The following is a 21,565-nucleotide window of genomic DNA, read 5'->3' as shown; positions in this document are numbered from 1 at the left end:
CTTCTGTGAAATGAGTTGTTAGATCTTTGCCCAGTTTGTCGCTGGATTGTGTCACGCACACAAGAAGCCTTCATCTAGCCCACTTTGTGGTCACTGTCAGCAGAGGAAACAGAATTCACTGGCCCACATTCAGTGGGCTGAACCGACCTCTTGCCACTAAGGGAGGGGAGTATGTGAGTTAAAAAGAGGGAGTGAAGGGTTTTTTCAAGATGAATCATTTGAGACCCGTCAGTTCTGAGGCTGCCCTTGAGGTCAGACTTGCTTCCTGTGCCAAAAGCAACCTACAAACACTGTCCCAGGGCAGCAGGACCGGATGAAACTCTAACGCATTCTGGTGCCAGCAGTCCATCCCCAAAAGACAGCCATGCAGATGGGAGGCAGGCAGGATGCAGGGCACGCTATGTTTACAGCCACACTGGGGGATGCTCTGCCAAGGAAATGGCGTCCCTGGTAAGGGGGAATTGCAGAGATGAGTTGCATTGTCCTGGCCCATAAAGTGCTGCAATTTAAGGCCTTGGGAGTGCAATTTTTACCAACACAGTAACTACTAAAGTTTGGCTTTAATTCATGGTGCTTTTCACAAGCAAAAGGGGGGATATAATGCTTTCTGTTGGGTTTGTGGGTTTTCCTTCTCTTGATTTGCGAGGTAATTTTTCTTCTTTCCTTAATTTCTCTCTTTTCATTCCTGCATGCTTTCTCTCCGATTAAGTCACACAAGCGCCTCTCCAAAGTAAGCCTTCTTTTTTCTCTCCTGTCCCCCACTGTAGAATTGTCTCATCATTCAGAAACCCTCCCTGTGGTACTGAGCGGTGACCCCAGTAAGGCATTCTCCTGGTGCAGCTGTGAGAATGTCAGCAAGAGCTCAGCCCGATGCCTGTAGCTGAGAAGCTGGTTTCACTTATATCACTGGGATCTCGTTAATATTTGCTCACACGGTGTGAGAACTGGCCTGTTCATCACATTCCTTCATTAATTTCCAACTACTTTTAGCCTTTGTTTTAAGGTTGCTTCCCCTCTCCCTTGAAGTGAGCTGCTGTCTTTGCCAGGGAGAAATCTGCTGGCTTTGGTAGGCTGAACAGTATCATGATCCCTTCTCTTTTCTCTCTTACTTTATGCCTTTCAGAAGCAAGAGTTGATCTCCATAACTTCTTGTCTGCTTTTTATGATGAGTAGTAGCTTTGTGGCCAGTGATATCACCTTACTGCCCTTCCATGCTTTCCTGTGTGATGTAAATATTAAAGATCAGTGATTTCAGATGAACCCAGCTTAAACCTGTTAGAACAGACCTGTCCCAAATGAATTGTGAGAATTCATGGGCTCGCTCTGAAAGGTAATAAGTAGAAGATCCCTCTGTGGGTGCTTGGATTGGAGATAAGCTCATTTGAGATTGGATCTCACATCTCTATGCTACCCTCAGCAGAGTGTAAAAATGCGAAATGCAGATGGGATGCTTATTGGACAGAATGTTGGCATTTCCACATGTATACGAGTAAAGTTAAAACCAGAAAGGCTTGGATGGCTTCATAATCCAAGAAATCAATGCCTTGGCCTTTCCCCAGTTGATGCCTTAGACTTCATTCTAGGCAAGTTCTCAGGGAGCAGTGAAGTCTACAGTGCTGGCTTACTGTTTTTCCTTGGTCACAATGCCTTTTGTAACCAGCCTGACCTTGCATGTTTGCTGGTGTCTGCTGGAAGCTTCTTCGTGTCTTCGTTTAGACAGATTTTGTGCTTGGTAACTGTAGCTTGGATAACTATAAAGGAGGACTGTGGAACTGGTGTCTCAAGTGAGGTGTGAAAGAAGTTGTATGGAAAATGCAGGTCTGGAGTAGCAGAGTCCCGAAAGGGTTGCTGGTGAGTAGAGGTGTGCGGGTCAGAACAGGTCATGGCTAGGCTATGGTAGGCTGAAGGCACTTTGCCTAAGCTATGGAGAGGTTTGTTAGGAGAGGGACTGGTGGGAAGAACATTGGTAGAGAGCGATGTACGCATAAAAGGTGTGTGTAGTGGTACTGTGATGTGCTTGCAGCCAGCCCCTGCTTTTTCGAGAGATAAAACCCAACAACTTTAAGACAATTAGAGAAACAAGAGGGAAGGGGGAATCAGCTGAGTTCCAGTGCAGGCAAGCTGATGCACAGAGGGAAGGGGATCCTGGCCTGACCTACGCCAGCCTGCGTCAGAGCCTCCTGCCCTGCTCACCCGTGGTCTGTGCCCAGGGTGAGCCTAAAGCAGTGTGAGGGCTGAATCTCTTTTCTGTGGTGCGCAAGCTGGTTTCTCTGGTACCAGTGAGGAATCCCAGGCGTAATAAACCCCCTGATTCTCCCCACACAGATGATGACGATGGTATCTGTTCAAGACAGGGACAAAGATTTTAGAGTCTCCTTCTCAGCCTCTTCTCCTCTCCTCACCCCTCTTCTGTGAGAAGAATGGTCTGATTTTCCAACCTGTCTTGCTAATGAAATGAAACAGCTTGAGCCCATGAGTTTGATGCTGTATTTATACAATTGCTGACAGATCTGCTTGAAGTCCCGTGCCCTCTTTTGTCTGTTGTGTTAATTGTTGTGCTGCAGTGTTGCCGTCAGAGGGAGCGCTTCACCAGGAGTTTTTAAGCACTGGATTACATCTGGAGGAAATCTTTTCTGGAGCTTGCTTTTCCATGCTGTCTACCTGCATGATATGGACCAAACCACCTATAGGCCTGCGTCAGCCTTTAGGCTTTTACTGGCAAACACCGCTGCTTCTGGAACAGCTTTCTGAACTCAGGAAAAAAAAAACACAACCTTTTTCTAGCAGCCAACAATGAAATACCTATTTTAAACTGTTTTAATCTTACCCAAGAATAAAAGTGGTTTCCTTGCCATTGCAAATCCTTCAGGTTCTTCCCACTGTCCATAGCTACTAATTATGCTAAGGATAACTATCAGGTCAGGGGAAAACATTAATTTTTATGTAGGCCCTGGAGATCGTAGAACAGTTTAGGTTGGAAGGGATCTCAGAAAGTGTCTAGTCTAAGCTCCTGCTCAAAGCAGAGCTGAAGTGCTTAGATCAGGTCAGTCTGAAGTCTTGACCAGGCACATTTTGCAAACCTCCAAGACTGGAGATCCCACAGCCTTGTCGGGCCCCTGCTCCAGTGCTTAACCACTCTTGTTGTGAACGAGCTTTTTCCTTCTATCTGAATAGAATTTCCCTTACTGCAGCTTATGACTGTTGCACCATGTCCTTTCAGTGTGCAATTATGAGAAAAGTTTGCCTGCGTCTTCTCCCTTATCCCTCCCACTGGGTGGTATAATCCCCCTTTAGGTAGTAGGTCAAGAAATTCTGGTCGTTTTAGACTGGGGTGAGGGATTTGGGAATAAATTTCATCAATTTCTTTGGCCATGGGCATTTAGAAGCCAGGTGAATGGCATAGCTTTTGGAAGTACACAGGTCAGGAGAAACGGCTCGGGAATTTGTCCCTCACTCTGGTTCTGTGCCGCTGTTTCCCCAGTTTTAAAATGGACTTAGGGATACTTCAAGAGCTCTATTCACTTGGTAAAAGGTTTCTGTTCCCCTGGAAGCAGCAGGATGTAGGAGTGAGTTGTGATCCCGCTCCCAGTAATGCTAAAAGGTGGAAACTTCTGTTGGCATCAAATTAGCAGGCTGAACTTCATATGCGTGATCTGCTGCTTCCCATCTGCCCATAGCAGTATATGCAAATATGAGATCATTACCCCGTGAAGACTTAGGGGCAACACTATATTAGTTAAAGGCTCAGAGAAAATACCCTATTTTTCACCTTCCTCAAGTTCTCCTAAGTTCTTCCTGGTTACAGCCACCACGTAACTATGAACTCTGGTACCTGCTCCTGTAGCATCGCCTCTGCAAATCAGTGACATCTTTTCCACTTCTGTGTGCAGCTCCATTCCTCTGTTACTTATTTATTTTCTCTTTTCAGTTCTAATGCTTATGGTTTCTTTTTCCAGTATGACAGACTTAACCTGCTCAAAGTAAGGATATGTTTTTCCTTTTTCTTTCTTTTTCCCTTCCATTATACTGTCTCTTGATTTTCATAGTTTGCATCCTCCTATATTCTGACTCTCAGTGACTTAAAATACAAAGGTAAATAACATTGAAGATAGATTTAAGGGCTCAGATAGGCTTCCTTCTCTTTGGACTTCCTGTAGTCTGTTCTACCTGCAAAATACAGGGGCCGGGGGATGGAACCTCCTCATCTTCAGAACACTGGGTGGAGGGCTTGGCCGACAGTATAATGGTTTGGAAGAGCTTAAGAAAGGAGGGTCTGCAGAGCTCCTTTACAGAGGAGCTGCGGTTTGGGGAAATTCAAATGTGAGGGGGGAAAAAATAGTTACTGCAATTAATGTAGCAGAGAGGAATGAAATCCTGTTGCAGTGTGCTGACACCACAACATGTGCACCCTGATTTAGAAGACACAGGGACAGCAGTGTCTCTGTTTTCTCTATGCCAATTATAGTTTGATTATGAATTTTTTTTTCCCCAGGAATTTCTGAGTTATGCCTTTTGCTCATTAAGGCAGACAGATGGCAAAAAAAATTTGCAGAAAAATCGCTCCATCTTAGACCCTGTGCTCCTCGGGGCAAGGTGATGTGTACATGGATTAAGATTAATTCCCCTGATATCTTGTTCGTATAGCTGAATTGCGTAAGGCCTTTTTCCATGTCCTACTTGCAGAGAAGGATGATTTCAACCAGGTCCTTTATGAACGGAGAGTATGGCTGAGTATGGAAAAGTGTAGGAAGTAGGAGGAAATTACCTGGTTAGTTGATGAGCCATTTTGTGTATTTAGACCTTCAGTTCATATCCTTTCCCCAGGATTCGGGGAAGGGCCTTAGGGGTGTTGCTCTTTTTAAAGTCAAACGGTTGTGTTTTGGCCTGTGGCATATCCTATGTCACTGTGGGGTTTTTCGTTAGAGACCAGTGCAGTGGAACTGGCAGAAATGCCCGAGGTTGCAAGGGATCCTTCAGAAATGTTGGCTCCGTGAATGAGATCTAGATGCCAGTAAGGTTGTCTCCTGGAGTGGCATATGGGGAGCATAGGAAACTGAAAGCTGGGAGGTGTAGGGAAAAAACAGTGTAAGCAACCCCATGTCTTCATAGAAATCTCTGGTCCAATCTGATCTCGTTAACACTTGGCGTGTACTTTCCTATGGTAAGCATCCTATATTTCATTGGTCCTGCTGTGGGTGATCCCAGTGCAGGTAGTTTCTGTGTTCCTGAGAATACAAACTTAACTCTCTGAGTGAAACTTCCACAGGCTGTCTTACCAGGTGGAGAACAGTATGTTTTCCTTCATATTCCAGACTGGGTATAAAGCTGTGAAAAATACTCCCAGTCCAAGGTCAGAAGCAAGATAACTTCAAAGAAAGAAATGCAGGGAAACGTTGCTTCTGTCTTTGACATTGCTCCCCCAGGTACAATGTAGATGTGCCATTGCTGCTTGGGAGAGGGGGACGGGCACAGCTGTGTGGCTGCTGATACACAGCGTGCCTGGCAATATGCACTGTAGCTGACCACCATGAGTGGTGAAAGGCTACAGTGCCCCCAGGCTTCAGTGACCTGAGGCAAATCCACCCTAAAATGGGGGCTGTCTTGCCACTGGAAAGCTGGCCTGACTCGTGTGGGAGTGTGAAGTTTATTTCTTCCTCTCCCTGTACAGATGAATCTTACCTCAGCTGAAAATTGCCAAGTGTGACTTTCCAAGCTGAGCTAGCTTTTTCATATGCTCCAGTGTGATGTGTGGCCTCTCCTCTCAAACCATCTGAAATGCCATGATGAGGACAAAAAAAAAATAAAAAAAAAATCACATGTGCAGATGATGCAAAACACTGTGCACTGAAATTCTGGAAAAAAAAAAAAGGCTTTTTTTTTTGCTTTGCTTTCCTAGTGATTTTTTTTTCAGCAATTCTCCTGGTTCTGTATGTGTCTCCCATTTAAAATTGAAAATGCAATTGAAAGTTTTGCCCGATGGCTTTTGTGAGTAAAATTGTGTCCCTCCTCCTGGTAGTTCTTCAAGGGCTTATTTGCACAGGGTGCGTTCAACGCAATGTGATTTTTGCAACCTAGCCAGCAGACATGGAAGAATGAAGCCTCTAAAAGAAATGGCTGGCAGTGATTATGATTAGCTCCTGTGTTGCTAGTGGGCGCTGCTGTTCTGCAAAAACGATTACAGCATGCGTGCGTGAGAGTGTGTGTGTGCATGTGGACATGCACACGTTAGCCCGAATTGTTTCCTGTTATGGAATCGTGCTTCTGGATTTGTTCTTTGTTCCTGTAACTGGAAATAACTGTGTTAGACCACACTGTGAAATCCATTGAAAAACTTCTGTTTAATCCCACTTTCACTTCACTAATCATACAAACCAGATTGGGCCTAGTTTCTCTGTCCATCTTTCTTTTTGATCCCAAGATCTCTGTGCTAACTAATGCTTCTCTTTTATTTTGTCCTTACAGAAAAGCCAGAGTTGGTATAATGTAAGTACTCCAGTTTCTCTTGTCCCTGGGTGAATATGGGCTGGGTTTCTGGGTCGGGGGGAAGGTGCAAAGGGGCTTTGCAGTGGCACTGGGGCACACTGACCATTTCCAAAAGGAGCAGATGGAAATGGCTCAGAACTGGCAAAGGAGGACTGAAATCCTGAGGGAAAGGGTGCCAGAGATAGCAAAAGTTTTGTCGTTCGAGTCACTCTTCTGATGATCTCCACATCCTGTACCTTCCGGTTTCCCAGCAGAGTTGGTCTTGATGTGGTGACAGAGGTGCCGCCGTGCAAACCCTTTGCATCTCTCAGGGTGGCGTGGGGCGAGAGAGGAGTTATTTTCTGTTGACCTCACAGAAACACAAACCATCTTTTCCTTCTGCCCTGATCTTATTTTCGTCCTGCAATTGCAAGTGGCAGTGTTTTTGGTACAAAGCGGGTGGTGTGCAAATTTCCACAATCGGTGTCACTTTTGCACAGTTGAACCCCCACCCCTTGAGCGCCCTGAAGTACCAGCAGTACCGTGATTTTGTAGGCAAATGCAGCAGCCATTCCATGTTGAGCAACAGTTCCTACCTTCCTACAGCCTGAGGCATTAGAACCAGTGATTTTTGGCTGATGCAGTGCGGTCAGATTTGATAGAGGCATGAGAAGCGGGCTTATTTACTTGCTGTATATAATCAGCACCAGGATAGTAGCAAGGACAGGAAAAGACATGATCTTGGAAGCAGAGAGAAGCATAGAGGCAATGGCATTAAGAACGAAGTATAAACCACGCTAGGTCAAACTGGTGAAGTGGCAGATAAAGGAATGCGGAGTGAGTGAGGCAGCTTGGGCAGATGCACGGGCCCAACCAGGCTGCTGCAAAAGTGTGAATCTGTGGCCACGGCTAAAGGTGACTTGTGCAATGACGTGAAAGCTGCTTCTGACTGTAGCTGCTGAGATCCATACCCGACTGCGCAATGCTTTGCTGTGGTCTGCTTCTGTGGGTCTCTTGTGTTTTCATGTCCTCTATCTTATTTTTCTGTTCTCTTGTTTTTCCTCCATATATTTTCAGCATGAGAGACAGTACATCCGGAGAGTAAGCACTGGCTGCATTTTTTGTGGTTTCCCCCCACCTCCAGTTATTTTCCTTTAGAAAACAAAACCAAACCAAACCAGGTTCTAGTTAGTAGAGACATTCAGGCCAGATAAAAGCAGCAATGTGGAAATACGGATGGGTCGCAGTCTCCAGGAAGGCAGTCAATCCTACGTGGTAGTATTATGAACATTAAAAATTTGCTAATGCATCTCCTTGGTATAGTTTCCCTTCTTTGCCAATTCTTTCCAGGCAGGCTTTTTCTGGCATTTGGACCATTCTGATTCTTCTATTCCTTTCCCTACTGAGAGCAGCTCTAGATATGTATTTGTGGAGGCTACCCCTTCACAAAGCCTTACAATTTCCTTTACTCATTTTCCCCTGCTTTTATTTTATGTAAACTTCACTATGGTTGGAGCAACCACCTTCCACTTTGTTCTTTGTGCCAATTCAACCGGCCTGGCTGCCAGGCACTGTGCAAACACAAACCAAAACTGTAGCCCTTGCCTCAAAGAGCACACGGTCCTCAAAGAACCCCAGAGCGTTGGTGGTCAGAATGCCGGTTTTCTAAGATTACTTCAGTTTTTGCTGCTTTTAACTGGTCTTTTTGTCCTTGTAGTGCTGTATCCCTCTTTGCCAGTTGGAACCCTTCCTTCTCCCTCTCCTGGATTCCTTATTCTCTACTTTTTCCTTCAGATGCTACCAACTTCTCTCGCCTTGTGCGTTCTCCCTTTGATCCTACCAGTGCTTTTTGGGAGTGACATCCCTACCAGATTTAGAAGTTGGAGAAAAGGGGTGAACCATGGTCATGGATTGGTTTGGCAGACCTGCCCTTTCTTGGTTTTGGTGTGCTTTCTCTGCTTTCCAGAGGACAAATGCAAACTGGTCCAGGTGCACTGTGGGATTTAGAAAAGAACACCAGTTTGAGAATAAATATATTCAACCTTATGGGGTTTGCTTTATATTCTTGTCCTCATGGTGGAAGAGCAGACCATCACTGGGCTAGCTGAGTTCACTAGCAGCAGAAAGAAAAGTTCCCCGAGATGTTTCTCATGCCTTTAGGAAAGGAACTGCAGACATGGAGACTGGTTTGGAAGAACTGCTATTCTTATGGGCTGAAGCTCAGTTTGTTGGTCAGCTGTGTTTTAAGCCCCATCCGTCTATGCTTAGCCATCAGGATACAGTTTGCCTGTGTCTGCTTTGGCTTTGTGTGTCTGCATGTTGAATTAATGTTAATTGATTTATTATTTTAAAAATTTTAGTTTTAAAAAAAGTAAACCTCAAAACCAAGTTTTCTCTAATTTTGTTTACTGAAACAGAGATGCGACTTACTCTGTAGACCTGATGTGCATAGAGAGGTGGGAAATTTGTGTTTCACTTCCCTGATGACATGAAGGACAAAGCCGCACTGGCTGCGGGGGTGGCAGGAGCTCCACATGTTGGTAGAAGGAATTTATTACCCAGCAGATGTCATTAAAATTAGAGATAAACTGGAGATAGCTTTCACCCTTGGCAGCAAAATATCTCCTTTGTTCTCCTCCTCTCTGGGCTTTGGATGAAGGGCCCCATTTCCTAGCATGGAGGAGCTCTGTTTTTGGGTCTTGAGGTCAGTGTACAGTTGAGGCACTGAGCCTAGCAAGTCTGCCATGGGTTTTTTTTCTGCCTACTTCTCTCTCAGTTGGACTGTTGATCCTTCTGCTTCCCTGACTGTTCCTAAATTAGACTGTATGTCTCCAATTTTTGGCAGCATTTCCAGCTGCCACTCTGTAGCAAGGCTGTAATCTTGCTCTGTAAATTGCCTCCTCTAGTCCCTGTGCTGGTAGACACCAGGCATCAGGAGAATCTGCAGAGCACACTCCCGGAAATCAGAATAAGATGATCTTGAAAAGTTAGGGCTAACACAGTTGACACCAGTGAAGAGGTGAGATTTATATCTGTCCATGAAGTTTTCAGTTTACTATTTAGATTCCAAGGTCTGCTTTACTTTCGTACTCCTTTCTTTTGTGTTTGTCTACACATGTTCCTTTCACCTCCCTTCTCTTTTGCAACCATGCCTGAAATTTTTTCTTCTTACAGTTTCTTCCTGTAACTGACCTGAACCACGCCCTCCTCTTCATCTATGTGCAGGATAGCCCCAGAGTGGTTAGTGGGGAAAAAAAATTACAGTGAAAAGACACTAATTGTCTCTTTCAGGTGTTCTTAAATGCTACTAGAACTGTTTGCTGTCCTAGTAAACCTGAAAAGATCAACAGGAACACAGTTCTACCCAGTTGTCTTTGGGAGAGCAAAGTCTGCACTGAGGATTGCACGGGGTGGGACAGGAGCCCTGCACCTCCAGTTCTGCAAACAAATGCTGTGCACACAGGCAACTTTCAGCCTGGCTTGTGAGAGGTGAAAGTCTCAAAAAATAAATCCAGTCGAATGCAAGCAGGTAGCCGTGTAAAGGAGAGAGCCTAGGTTTTCCTTTGGGAGAACTATGGCAAAAGCCTGTGCACTAGGAGTTAGGAGATGGCTGAGAATCTGTGGTGGACTGTGATGCTGTGAAGGGCCTTTCTTTGTGGAGACCTTTGAGCAGCACCCGCAGCTTCTCAAGAACAACGTCAAGCGATCACAAGACTGAACACCATATGGCATCAGCCTTTGCTGGTATGGTGTGCTGCCTTTTTTTTTTTTTCCTTGGAGTGTACCCTCTTGGAGACCTTGTAGATACCAGAGCAGAGGGGGAAACCCAGTTGCTGGAAAGAATAAAATATTCCCTGCAAAGACAAGGAGAGATAAATTATGCATAATTTTAGGGAAAACATCAGAAACAGCTTTCCAATGGCTGTCAGCCTGAGTCTGACTCAGCAACAGCAATCATGTAAATGGGGTTTATTGTGAAAATCCAGACCCAACGATGAGCTAGCAAGGTGTTGAACAAACAGCCTTTTTCTCTGTAAATCAGTGCAATCATCTTTTAAGTTCCAGTAACCATTTTGTCAAACTATTTCTGGAGCAATATTCAGTCATTGTCTTTCAGGTATTTTTCATAGGGTAATTCCCTTCAGATTTTCCATGATTTTGGGGGTATGGATTACCAGGCCTGGCACAGTGTCAAGGCACTAAATTAGAAGTGAACTTTTGGTGCAAGCTCATGTGACGATGAATTCCAATCCACTTTCTACCCCAAACGGCCAGTGATTACTTTGAAGCTTCTTCCTCTGCTCTTCATTCACTTTTAAAAGGAAAAAAACCCAAGACGCCAGACTGGGTTTGGAAGAAATGCTGTGGGACAGGTGGCCAGTTTCTTTGCTGGCATTAATCAGCATAGCAGTCCTGCTGTCAGTGGGGTCTAAACTCTCCCACACAAGCAGAGAATGTATTCTGTTCTATTCCAGTTTTCCTGTTCTGTCCAGATGCAATGTAAATCTTCCCTAAAGAGTTAAGAGCAAGTCCATCAGTCATGCAAACTGGATATGATTTTCCTTGCCCCTTTTCTCTCTGCCTCTTGCCATTGCCATCTCTCCTCCTCACCTGTTTTCTGTGCCGTGTGCTGTACAAGACTATACCTTGCTCAGTTCTTGTGCTGTCAGACTTCCCTGTCCCGTCCCATCCCCCAGCAACAGTTCCTTTAAATTCCCTGTCAGAGGATTTATTTGTGTATTAACAGGGAGATCCTTCCTGGGGAGTCACCCCTTTCTCCCCATTTCCCCCACAGAGCCTCTCCACCCTTCGCAGTGCCATCCTGTTCCACCTCTCTCTGTTTGCAGTAGGGTTAATGTTTGCTGTCTCCACCTCCGGGTTAGCTAGTCCGATCGCTTGTGCCTTTCATCTCTGCAAAGGGAGGTGGGTGGGTGTGTAGACAGAAGCATCCTGGCAGGTTTTTTTTAATTTGGAAGTAATCCCATAAGCAGTTTCCAGCAAAGATGGCCATTCAGTAAAGCAATGCAGGCACCTCGCAGATGTCCATAATCCTAATTCTTTGTCTGTCCCAGACTACAGAAATTTTATTTATTGTCCCCTCGTCTTGGGGTGGCAGAGGGATGTACTGCTTCCTTCAAACAGAACTAAACAGAGAGACCTGCGTGCTGTCTGGCACCAGCAACGCTTTTGCGGTGCATCTGAGCAGACAGAGCACTTGCCAGCTCTTCCTGTCAGTGAGCAAAGTGCAGTCACTGGCCCTGGAGGGAAACAGTGGCTTTGCAGAGGGCTGGTTCGTTGCTTTCTTGGGGTGTTCGGTTTTTTTTTGGTTTTGTTTTTCTGAGATCTGTGTGCCCACTTCGGTAGGAAGAATGAGGATTTTACTTTGGTCTACTTGTTTCCACACACTCAGTGTCACGGCTGAGCAGCACTGGTGTCACGGTGTGGACGTTTACCTGTCCATTCCTACACTTGAGCAGAGAGACTCCACTGAGAGGCAGGGGTCTAAGGGCAGAGTGATACAGGGACCTCCAGCGCTCCAAGCAATCTTCCTGGGACCTGCAAGGAGTTTGTTTGCTAGAGTCTGAAGGAAGCCCTTGCCCTTGACCTGACTAATGAATGAAACCTAGAAAGACCTGTGCTTTTTGGAGTGGCTCAGAGATACATGTAAGAGCAGTGGAGCCCGTAAGAGTTCTGACTGCGTGGGTCTCGTACAGCTGATTTCTCATAGCTATATACTTTAGACTGGGCTCCTTACTCCCCTCGCGCCTCCCCCAGCACACTCTGTCCAGCAACTTTCCATTACAGGAAACATCTGCTGGGAGGCAGGGCTGAGCCTGGGTTACTGCAGGGCATTGGCCGACAGAATTACCCAGCTACAGTAACTGAAAGCATGTGCAAGTCAATTTGGTATCTTCCCCACCCGCTCCTTCCATGAGAAACACAAAGACTGAAGCTGCCTTTCAGAGCAGAGGGGGACTAGAGAGGAGAGCCTGAGGCAGGCACTGAAGGAACAAGAATAACTGCTTTTCTGGTTTCAAAGAGGTGGCGGGAGAAAGCAGCTGAAGTCTCCAAGCTGTTTACCATGCTGTTCAGCCCTGGAAACCGCAAGTAGATCTGTGAACTACAGCTAGTCCGTTTGGGTCCTGGTGGTCGGAGCTCTTTCAGTTGCTAGCTCTGGCATCCGCCTTGGTCGGGAGTGGCAGATGCCTTAGACCTGCCTGGGGCTGCTAAGGGTGTCGGCGCTTTTGCAGTGCTTTAAGGGATGCCCACAGCAAGAAGCTGGTGAGACTGGAGCAGAAGAGTGCAAAGGTTGCCCACCAGCACGCTTATCCTAATGAGCCACTTCTTCAAAGTCCACTGGAGGGCAAATCCTCTCTCAGATTTACAGAGGCCGCTAGGGCAGACGACCTGAATGCAAGCAGGAAAATAGGGGAAGGCATCTAAACTCCTGCCAAGCTGCTGCATCTCTTTCGACTTTGAATCTAAACAAGAAGCGGTGACAGCAGGAACAGGAAAAGCAGAGTTTGACTGAGAACACGGAGAGCTGTGCGAGTGCTGAGGGAACGCTATGGATTCTTTGCTGGAGTGTGGGGCTCTCTGGGATCTTGGGCTGGATCAAGAACTGCCATGTCTGCTGTGGGACCTGGAGGGGCTTGTCGACTTATTGCAAGAAAATGTCAGCCGTGGATCAGATGGCATTCCAGCTGTGAGTGTCTCTAAACCAAACTGTTTGTCACTCTAACAGAAGTTCTGGCGCTAAGCAGAAGCGGCTGTGGTAGTACCATTTAGACAGGTCAGAACATCCCTTACTGCGGGGAAGGGAGGGGAGCGCCCCTCCACATGGAGACCATACTGCTAAGTTGGGCCGCTGTAATGCATTGAGCCCACAGCTCAGAGCTGACTGTAATCTCTATTCCCCTCTCCTTTCCCATCCTGCCTGCTTGTCCCAGGAAATCTTGGGCTTGGGCTCTTGCTGGAGCCCATCTCTGACCAAGATCTTTTCCAGATGTTCAGGCTAGAAGTTTGGTAAGTAAAATTCATATTTCTGTCATCTGCTGGTTAGCAGATTTTATTCAGAAGAAAGATACTTCCCTTTGGGCCCACAGGACTGGAGCAAATATCTGAAGTGCTGAGTGGATGTTAAAAAGTATTGTTTCTAGTTTGTTGGAGTGGTGTGAGGAAGAAGGAATGCTTTTGGGGTGTGGGGGATTGTCTGTGTTTCCTTCTTTGATTTGACAGAATTTGACAATTTTGTAAGGCTAATGCTAAATAAACTTCATATTCCCCTCACCCCTGCGACCCCACCAAAACCATTCTCATACAGAAGCTACCTTCTATAATCACTTTGATTTTGGGGGCCCTTGCTGGGAGGCTCTGATGTGTGTCCACCTTTCTGCTTTGGGAGATCGGTATTGCATAGCTGGCAGAGGCAGGAGAGGGTGACTGAGAGGAGATGGAGATGGGGAAGGAAGAGGTTGTACCCCAAGTTGCTTCGCTTTCCCTACATTTGTGGGAGAAAGAACATGATAGATTTGATGGGAGATATGGGCCTCCTTAATTTGTACCTGCCTCTCTTTTGGTCAACTCTGCCCTCAAAAGATGTTCTGGCTATTACGAGCAGCTGTCAGCACAGGCATGGTGTGTAGGAGGTGGCCTAACGTGGACAGAGTCACGTTAGAGTTTAGTAAACACCCGAGAGATGCCAGCTCCTGGTCTCCCTCAAGCAATGTCACTCTGAGGCCTTCCATGAAGCCAAGTGTCTGCAGAATAAGCGCAAAACATGGTTGAGTCCCTGTGAAAGCCTCTTCTGAGCCCCACAAAAGTGTTCTCACTATACCAGCAGATAACTGTGTGTTCACTGACTGCCAGGTGGAATGCTTGATGGGGAGAGGAATGGGATGACTGCATTATTCCTGAGGTCTTGATGACATTGCTCATTCAAGTTCCTCTGGCAGGGCTGCAGCTGTACTAAAGCACCTATTTTCTGGGGTTGTCATGCAGTTCCTGGGAGAGCTGGGGATTGGCAGCTAACTAATGTGTTGCAAACACAGCATGTGTCATACCTTGTACAGTCTAGGCTTGCAGGAAAAGAGATTTCTCCTGCAGCCACAGCTTCCATGCAATTCCGTTTTGCTATCTAGCAGATACGGGTATGGCCCTTCTACTCTGTACTTGCTCTTCCAAGTCAGGTTCTCCTCTTCTTCTCACTTAATGCACTAAATCCCAAATCCTCCCGTCTGTGTGTCTGCTGTGATGGGAGCTCCTAGCCTCATGCTTTGTAAGTGCATCTGATCCCCCTTCTCCTTACCGAGGTGTTCCTGTTCTCCCACTCCGTTCCTCTGTACTCATGCCTGCCCCTCTCTTTAACAGGCACTCTGTTATTTGCAGGTGTTGAGTCCAACGTACAAACAACGGAATGAAGATTTCAGGAAACTCTTCAAACAGCTTCCTGACACGGAGCGCCTCATCGTAGGTAAGGTCAGCCCCTTGGTGCAGCGCTGGCCCATGGTTTGGGGAGGAAATCCAGCACACGTACGTGCCTGCAGCTTTTTCTTCATCAAAGACATTGCCACCAAGGAACAAGCCCATTGTGTCTTTCCTGTGCACAAGCAGAACCCCTCCTCGCCAATTCTAATGGGTTTCATTCGTTTTGCTTCAAGGAGAGCAATGCTGATTCATATCAGCTACAGCTCCATTCCCTCATGATTTGAGGAGCGTGTTTTCTTCCACAGCGCTCCCCCAAACCTGACAGTGTGTTGGTGATTGAGCTCTTTCCTCATTCGGTCGTGTCTCAACATGCATACCACTGAGCTTCCCTTTTTTCTAACATCCCCGATGCTCCTTACTCACGCATGGCTGCCTTCCCATACCCACTTGGACTTTGGCCTTGCAGCTCATTAGTGACTGCCTAGTGCATTGCATCTGTTCTTTTATCTTACGTAACTGGAGATCTCATACCATATCTCGTACTGTTGAAAGATGCACATCCTAGCAGAGGAACAGAAATTGTTTAGGATGCTTAAACTGGGAGAGAAATGAAAAATGGCACTAGAAGGTGAAAAGGAAAAGACAGATTAAAACCTGGAAATTGTACACAGAATGCTACAGAATAACCAGCTAATAAGGAAGGTCATCAGTCAGTGAGAGAGACTGTCTGCGGCATGCCCCTGGGAGGAATCATAACCTAGTGGACAGAGCAGCAGCTGTGGCCCTGTTCCTTCTGGCTCTCCCTTTACCTTTCTGCAGGATGGTGTCAAGTAGCTTCTTCTCTTGATGCTGCTGCTTATCCTCACCTTTAGGCTGTCCTGTCTTCTGGTTTTGGTCCTGCTAAATTATCATCTGTTGTCCACCCACAGATTACTCATGTGCGCTACAAAGAGACATTCTCCTGCAGGGCCGCCTCTACCTCTCTGAAAACTGGATCTGCTTTTACAGCAACATATTCCGTTGGGAGACACTGGTAAGGCTGTCACACTTCCGCACTGAGCATGTGTTTTGTGTCAGCATGTTTGCTGACATTGCTTTAAAAGCATTCTTTCCATTGTCTTTCTCATCCGTGTCTCTCTACCTGTGTTCTTTTTCTGCCTTCCCCTTTCTGCATGGCTCTGATTGTAGCTGACAGTTCGCTTGAAGGATATCTGCTCGATGACCAAGGAAAAAACAGCACGGCTCATTCCTAATGCCATCCAAGTTTGCACTGACACTGAAAAGGTACATCCTTGAAGCCTCCACCTCTGGGGCCACCCCTTAGAGCTGTCAGGGGCAGGGGAATATGTGTGTTGCGGGATTTTTCCAAACTGACTGCTTTGTGCTACCTGGGGCCTGGGAGGAAGCACCAAGGGAAAAGGGCTGGGTGCAGAGCTTGGGCTGAGTCTGGAACACACGTAGATCGAGTGTGGGGTGTGGGGCCAGGTAGAAGATCCGGGTTATATAGTAGCACATCTCTAACAACTGTTTCTGTGCTCAGACTCGCTCCACTGGGTGAAAGGCACTCAGTCTTTCTGGGAGGCCTCTGTGAGCTTCAGTCAGTGCCCAAGAGCTGAGCAACTGTGCTGTATGGCTTGCTCAGTCCTTCTCCGAACTGCAGATGGACAGCGATCCAGACAGGCTTGTCTCTTCTTTCTCCCTTTTTGGGGCCTTTTCTGAACTGATTTTTCTCTCCGTCTCTTCCCATTCAGCACTTTTTTACTTCCTTTGGGGCTCGAGACAGGACGTACATGATGATGTTCAGACTCTGGCAGAATGCTCTCCTTGACAAGGTACAGAGACCAGCACCTCAATGTTGCGGTGGGATGAAAGGGAGGTGATGGATATATGAAGAAGCATAATACCTGTGACTAATATATATGCATACAAAGATGTAGGGACAGTAAGCACATGAGTTTAGGCAGAGCAGGTGCAATTATCTTTTCTCATGGAATTCTGTCTATGTACAGACATGTCTTGCACACACAGTAGATGCCACTTTGCCTCCGCTGACGTGTGGAAGCATGCGTCTGAGGAAGGGGGTTTTTTTGAGGTCCGTAATTCAAGTGAAACAGCCCAGAAGAAAATAGTTCAAAATGCAACAGAAATAGCTCACTGCACAGGCGAAGCTCTTAGTAAGTCTGTGCTTCACATGTGTAAGAGTTCAAGGTAGGACAGAAAAAGAGCTTGTGTTCAGGGCATCCGAAACCCAAGTGAGAACAGCGGTGGGAGCGGGGTGCACTGGGTAAGGGCTCAGTGGGTTGCGTTGTAAAATAAAGCAGGGATGTGCACCTGCTATGCCGGGGGCCCCATATATCCTATATTTGATCTGTGTATTTGTTCCACAGCCCATTGAGTATTTCTGGCCTCGCTGCGGGAGTAAGACTCACGAACTGGTGTTACAGAGCTACCAGCATTTCGAGATGTTCTGCTTGAGTTCATACCATACTGGAAGGCTTAAGTAATCAAGCACCCAGAATACCCTGTCCTGAAAATCGGGATAGTATTTAGTATGCAAAAGGATCGCTTTGCATTGGGCAGCTTGTGTTGCTACCATATGCTGTAATTTGATCAGCCTTTTGAAGTTCCTAGCAAAATCCAGTGCCCTTGCTTTCAAGGTCAAAGCAAACGGGAACTGAGACATGGAGTGATAAAGACAGGAAACATTTCCAGAGCTCTTTTTCCAAGTGTAGGATCCACGCCTGGCAGGAGAGAGGGAGAAAGAACCGAGTCCATTTTTCCTCCTCATACATGTGAATTAGAGTGCATGTGGGAGACAGGTGAAACGGAGTTAAGACGTTTTTCTGGATAAAAGTTTATCATTAGAGGGGTTTTTGCCATGCTTTTGATTGCTGTTCTTGGGAGCTAGCTTAAAAATTTCCTGCCTTACCCCAGGCAGTAACTCTGGGAAGAAGTTCAAGCCAGCAACTTAGGAAAAAGTTCACTAGATTTGTTCCCCCTCATTACCAAGAAATTTTTGTCATTGGTCATTAATTTCTCATGGGTAATAATCCATCCCCTTTGATCCCTGTACCACATTTAAATCACAAGTTCTCCTGCCCTATTTCTTAAGCACTTCAGAACGCAGTCATATGGTGATCAACTGATCTGCATCCCTAAAAAGCTGGCTGTTGTGAATGGTCTTGCTAATTCATTTTCTTTTTTTAAGTGGATGTATACACAAGCTTTTCACAATGGTATCTGGTGAGACAAACTCTTCTTGATTTTTAAACTGCAACAGGAAATGGTTTTCTTTGTTGCTGTTTTAGATCATTTTCCCCCAGCTGTCATTCTTTAGGCAGCTTTTATTTAAACAGATTCAGAAGGAAAAAAACCTCATAAGGCGTTGGGGTTCAGTATAGTAGGAGACATTCAATGGAGGCACAGCAGAAGAGGTGGGGAAAGCACCTGTGAAAGGAAATGCAGGTTTACAGCTTACATTATTTTATTATTACATGCACAGCATTGTAGTAGTGGGAGATCTCCTTTTGTGTGCTGCTCTGGGTGTAGCCTCGTGTTGGCTTTCTGATAGTCTTAAGTAACGTGAGATTCTGGCATGGAAAGATAACAAAGTCAGATTTTAGGGCAGAACCTAGGCTGACAGTGAAGGTTTACTTGGCAAAAGGGCCTCTTACGACTTGGTGGGGACAATCTCTAAGCCAGCTTGGCCTAACAATATAAGGATACATGTGCCAGCCTGGAGCTGGGCCAGCCTGCCGGCAACACACAATCCACCTTACAGCATCACTGGAATTCAGAAGAGGTGAGGCCGTCAGAAGGCTCTCACCTCCCATCGGGGGCTGTGTCGGAATCTTAATTCTCCTTTCAGGGCAAGGAATGTAATAGTCCTGACAATGGTAGTTCCAAAACTACGTTCTATTTTAGTATTCTCAGGTGAAAATGTATGCTGCTCTTTGTTCCCTCTTTTAGCCTCTCTGTCCAAAGGAGCTCTGGCATTTTGTCCACCAGTGTTATGGGAATGAGCTGGGTCTGACCAGTGATGATGAAGACTACGTGCCTCCTGATGACGACTTCAACACAATGGGGTGAGTGAGGAGGGATAAAATCTGCCTGTGATGAAGAAAAGATGGCCTTGGGGAGAGTAGAAGTCCTGATATATTGCATACCTCAAACTGCATTCTGTCCCCAGTGAGAGATTCTGGGTTCTGGCCAAGTGTTTGCCCTTAAATGTGTAATGTCTAAAAAGCTGAAAGCGTACCATTTCCTCATGGATGTCAGTAGGGACTGAAATGCCTGCCTCTCGACTTGCTGAGCTAGATGAGCAATTCTGTAAATGCCAAAGCATCCCACTCACAAGGCCTGTCAGCATGTTACATGGCCAGAAATTGCTGATGCTTGTCAGTCTGTGTATAAACACTTGAAAAGTTTGGGCTTGATCTTCCCTGCACTGAGCCATTTCTGCTTCCGGTCAGACTGGAAACTTCATAGAAGTATTCTTACTTGCTCTGTGTGTCCAGTTGTAGCTGTACTGAGAAGGGTAAACATAAAAACCTGTGTTCTCTGTGGCGTCTCAGCTACTGTGAAGAAATCCCTGTGGAAGAGAATGAAGTCAACGACAGCTCCTCAAAAAGCAGCATGGAGGCCAAGCCAGAAGCTAGCCCTCAGCTGCCAAAGAAATCTGTCACTGCCAGCACATTGACATCTACGGGAAGCAGTGAAGCGCCAGCCTCGGTAGGTGTTTCTCCTCTGTTGCAGTGGGAGCAGTAATCCTTTTCTCTGGGATCCAGCTGGTAGTCCTTGAATGTATGAGGTAACAGTTTACCCCGCAGCTCCTTTTCCACTGCAGCTGACCACAGCCCTCGAGCCAGTGATATCTGTGAGAGTGGCATTTGGCCAAGAAAAAGTGAGCAAAGCGTGCCTGTCCTAAAAGCCAGTAAACTGGGGCTCGTGGCAGCAAGGGTATTTTCCTTACTATGGTTTCAGATGAAAAGAAATGGAGTGTTGGAGATACAAGGTTTATAATTTCTTTTCTGCCTTCAGTTATTCCCTAGGAAACATTGCATGCCCTCACAGTATTACAGCAGAGCAGACCTTGTTTAGATATAACTTTGTATTTTCCTGGCTGTACAGGACTTGTATGGGGGCAAAACCAGTACTGTTTGGGTGCTTGACTGAACAAACAGAAAACCTGGTCTGTGTCCCAAGCTTGAACGGTGTGTGGTTATTTGAGAGGAGGTGATCCAATATGTCTGTGTGTTTTACAAACACTGTATAGTAACCTTCCTCCTCTCTATATTATTTAATTTCCAGACATGTCAAGGCCAAATGTTCAAAGGTATGAAAATTGGCCCACAGATGTAAAGTTTCAGAAATAACTCCCAGTTTCCAGGTGCTGATCTTGCCCTCATTGGGCTCTCTCCTTGCTGCAGTTTGATGGAGTGTTACCAGAAGAGGAGGAGGCAGTGGCGGAGAGTCCTGTGGAAAAAGACCTTGGCATTGCAAATATCATGGGAGAGAAGATAGAGATCATCGGCCCCGTGAGCTCCCCTTCCCTAGACTTCAATGACAACGAAGACATTCCCACTGAGCTCAGTGACTCGTCAGAGACCCATGATGAAGGTATGTGGGGAAGGGCCGTTCCGTCGGTGTTGCTTTCAGCCTTATCCCGTCCTTTCCAGCACGGGGCTGGAGTGGCAAATATTGAATTCCTTTTCTGGACCCTCAGAGTTCAGAAGATGCAAAGAATTCCCATCCTGGGCTGCAGAAGGCTAATGTGTAGGGTAACTGGGAGGATGTCCCTAAAATAACCCAGGTAGTTAATTACACCTTCTGACGTTCCAACTATTGTCCTGGGATCGGTGGAGGAAAATGGTTAGAAGTACCTTCTTTGGGTTCCTTCTTCACAAAGTTAAATGGGACGGTGCTGGTACTGTGAAAGCACAGATATTGGCATGGAGGATCATGTCTGGGGCTTGCGGGCCTGTTTCCCCACAGGGGAAGTCCAAGCCTTTTACGAGGACCTGAATGGCCGTCAGTATGTGAATGAGGTGTTCAACTTCAGCGTGGACAAACTGTACGACTTGCTTTTCACGGACTCCCAGTTCCAGAGGGACTTCATGGAACAGCGCCGGTTCTCTGGTAAGCTGCTGGCGGCAAAGCCCGCTCGCTGACGGACGCTGAGTCCCCTGTGAGGTACAGGGGGCTGTATAGAAGGGATGTCTTGGCGCGTGCCGTGGAGGTGTAGCTTTGCCTGATGGTAGAGGGAATGGGTAATATTCTGAGCAGATCTTGGGACAGCCGTAGTCTGTACTCGCAGTAATCAGAAGCAGGTAGAACCAGCTTTGTTTGGCTATCAAGTTTTATTTTCTAAGAGCTGGATCTAAGTTTATGGAAGAAGCAGACTCTTTTATTTTGTAACATCAGCTAAGGCCTGCTCCTGTGTTCAAGGCGTAACAGTGTGAGGAAAAAGCTCTTCTAGCTCCACACCAGACACTGGCATGGACCGTGCCGTTGACGACGCAAAGAGAGTGCCCCTTGGCGTGCTGTAGTCCCCCTTTCCCTGTAACCGTAGGTTTGCTGGAGGAGATATGTCCCCAGCCTCTCACCCTGTCCCCGCACTTGAAAGAGGGGAAAGTATTCACATTTAGTCCAGGAGACCTTTCATGCTCAGTTGAGC

At 46.4% G+C, this 21,565-nt stretch overlaps 1 protein-coding gene across 5 annotated transcripts in view; it reads left to right on the top strand.

Moving 5' to 3' along the window:
• GRAMD1B (GRAM domain containing 1B) overlaps positions 1–21,565 on the top strand; it is a 103,596-nt gene that overhangs the window by 64,910 nt on the left and 17,121 nt on the right. For 4 of the 5 annotated variants that reach the window (XM_064470931.1, XM_064470927.1, XM_064470930.1 and 1 more), the window contains 9 exons: positions 6,463–6,483; positions 14,851–14,935; positions 15,819–15,922; positions 16,078–16,173; positions 16,641–16,721; positions 18,859–18,974; positions 19,464–19,620; positions 20,319–20,508; positions 20,884–21,027. In XM_064470931.1, coding sequence (XP_064327001.1) covers positions 6,463–6,483; positions 14,851–14,935; positions 15,819–15,922; positions 16,078–16,173; positions 16,641–16,721; positions 18,859–18,974; positions 19,464–19,620; positions 20,319–20,508; positions 20,884–21,027 — 994 coding nt within the window. The remainder of the gene's footprint in view (positions 1–6,462; positions 6,484–14,850; positions 14,936–15,818; positions 15,923–16,077; positions 16,174–16,640; positions 16,722–18,858; positions 18,975–19,463; positions 19,621–20,318; positions 20,509–20,883; positions 21,028–21,565) is intronic. The other variant, XM_064470929.1, reaches the window with a different exon arrangement.

This window comes from Phalacrocorax carbo, chromosome 21 (genome assembly GCF_963921805.1).
Source record: "Phalacrocorax carbo chromosome 21, bPhaCar2.1, whole genome shotgun sequence".
Taxonomy (NCBI): Eukaryota; Metazoa; Chordata; class Aves; order Suliformes; family Phalacrocoracidae; genus Phalacrocorax; species Phalacrocorax carbo.
This window is presented reverse-complemented; position numbering and strand designations above follow the sequence as displayed.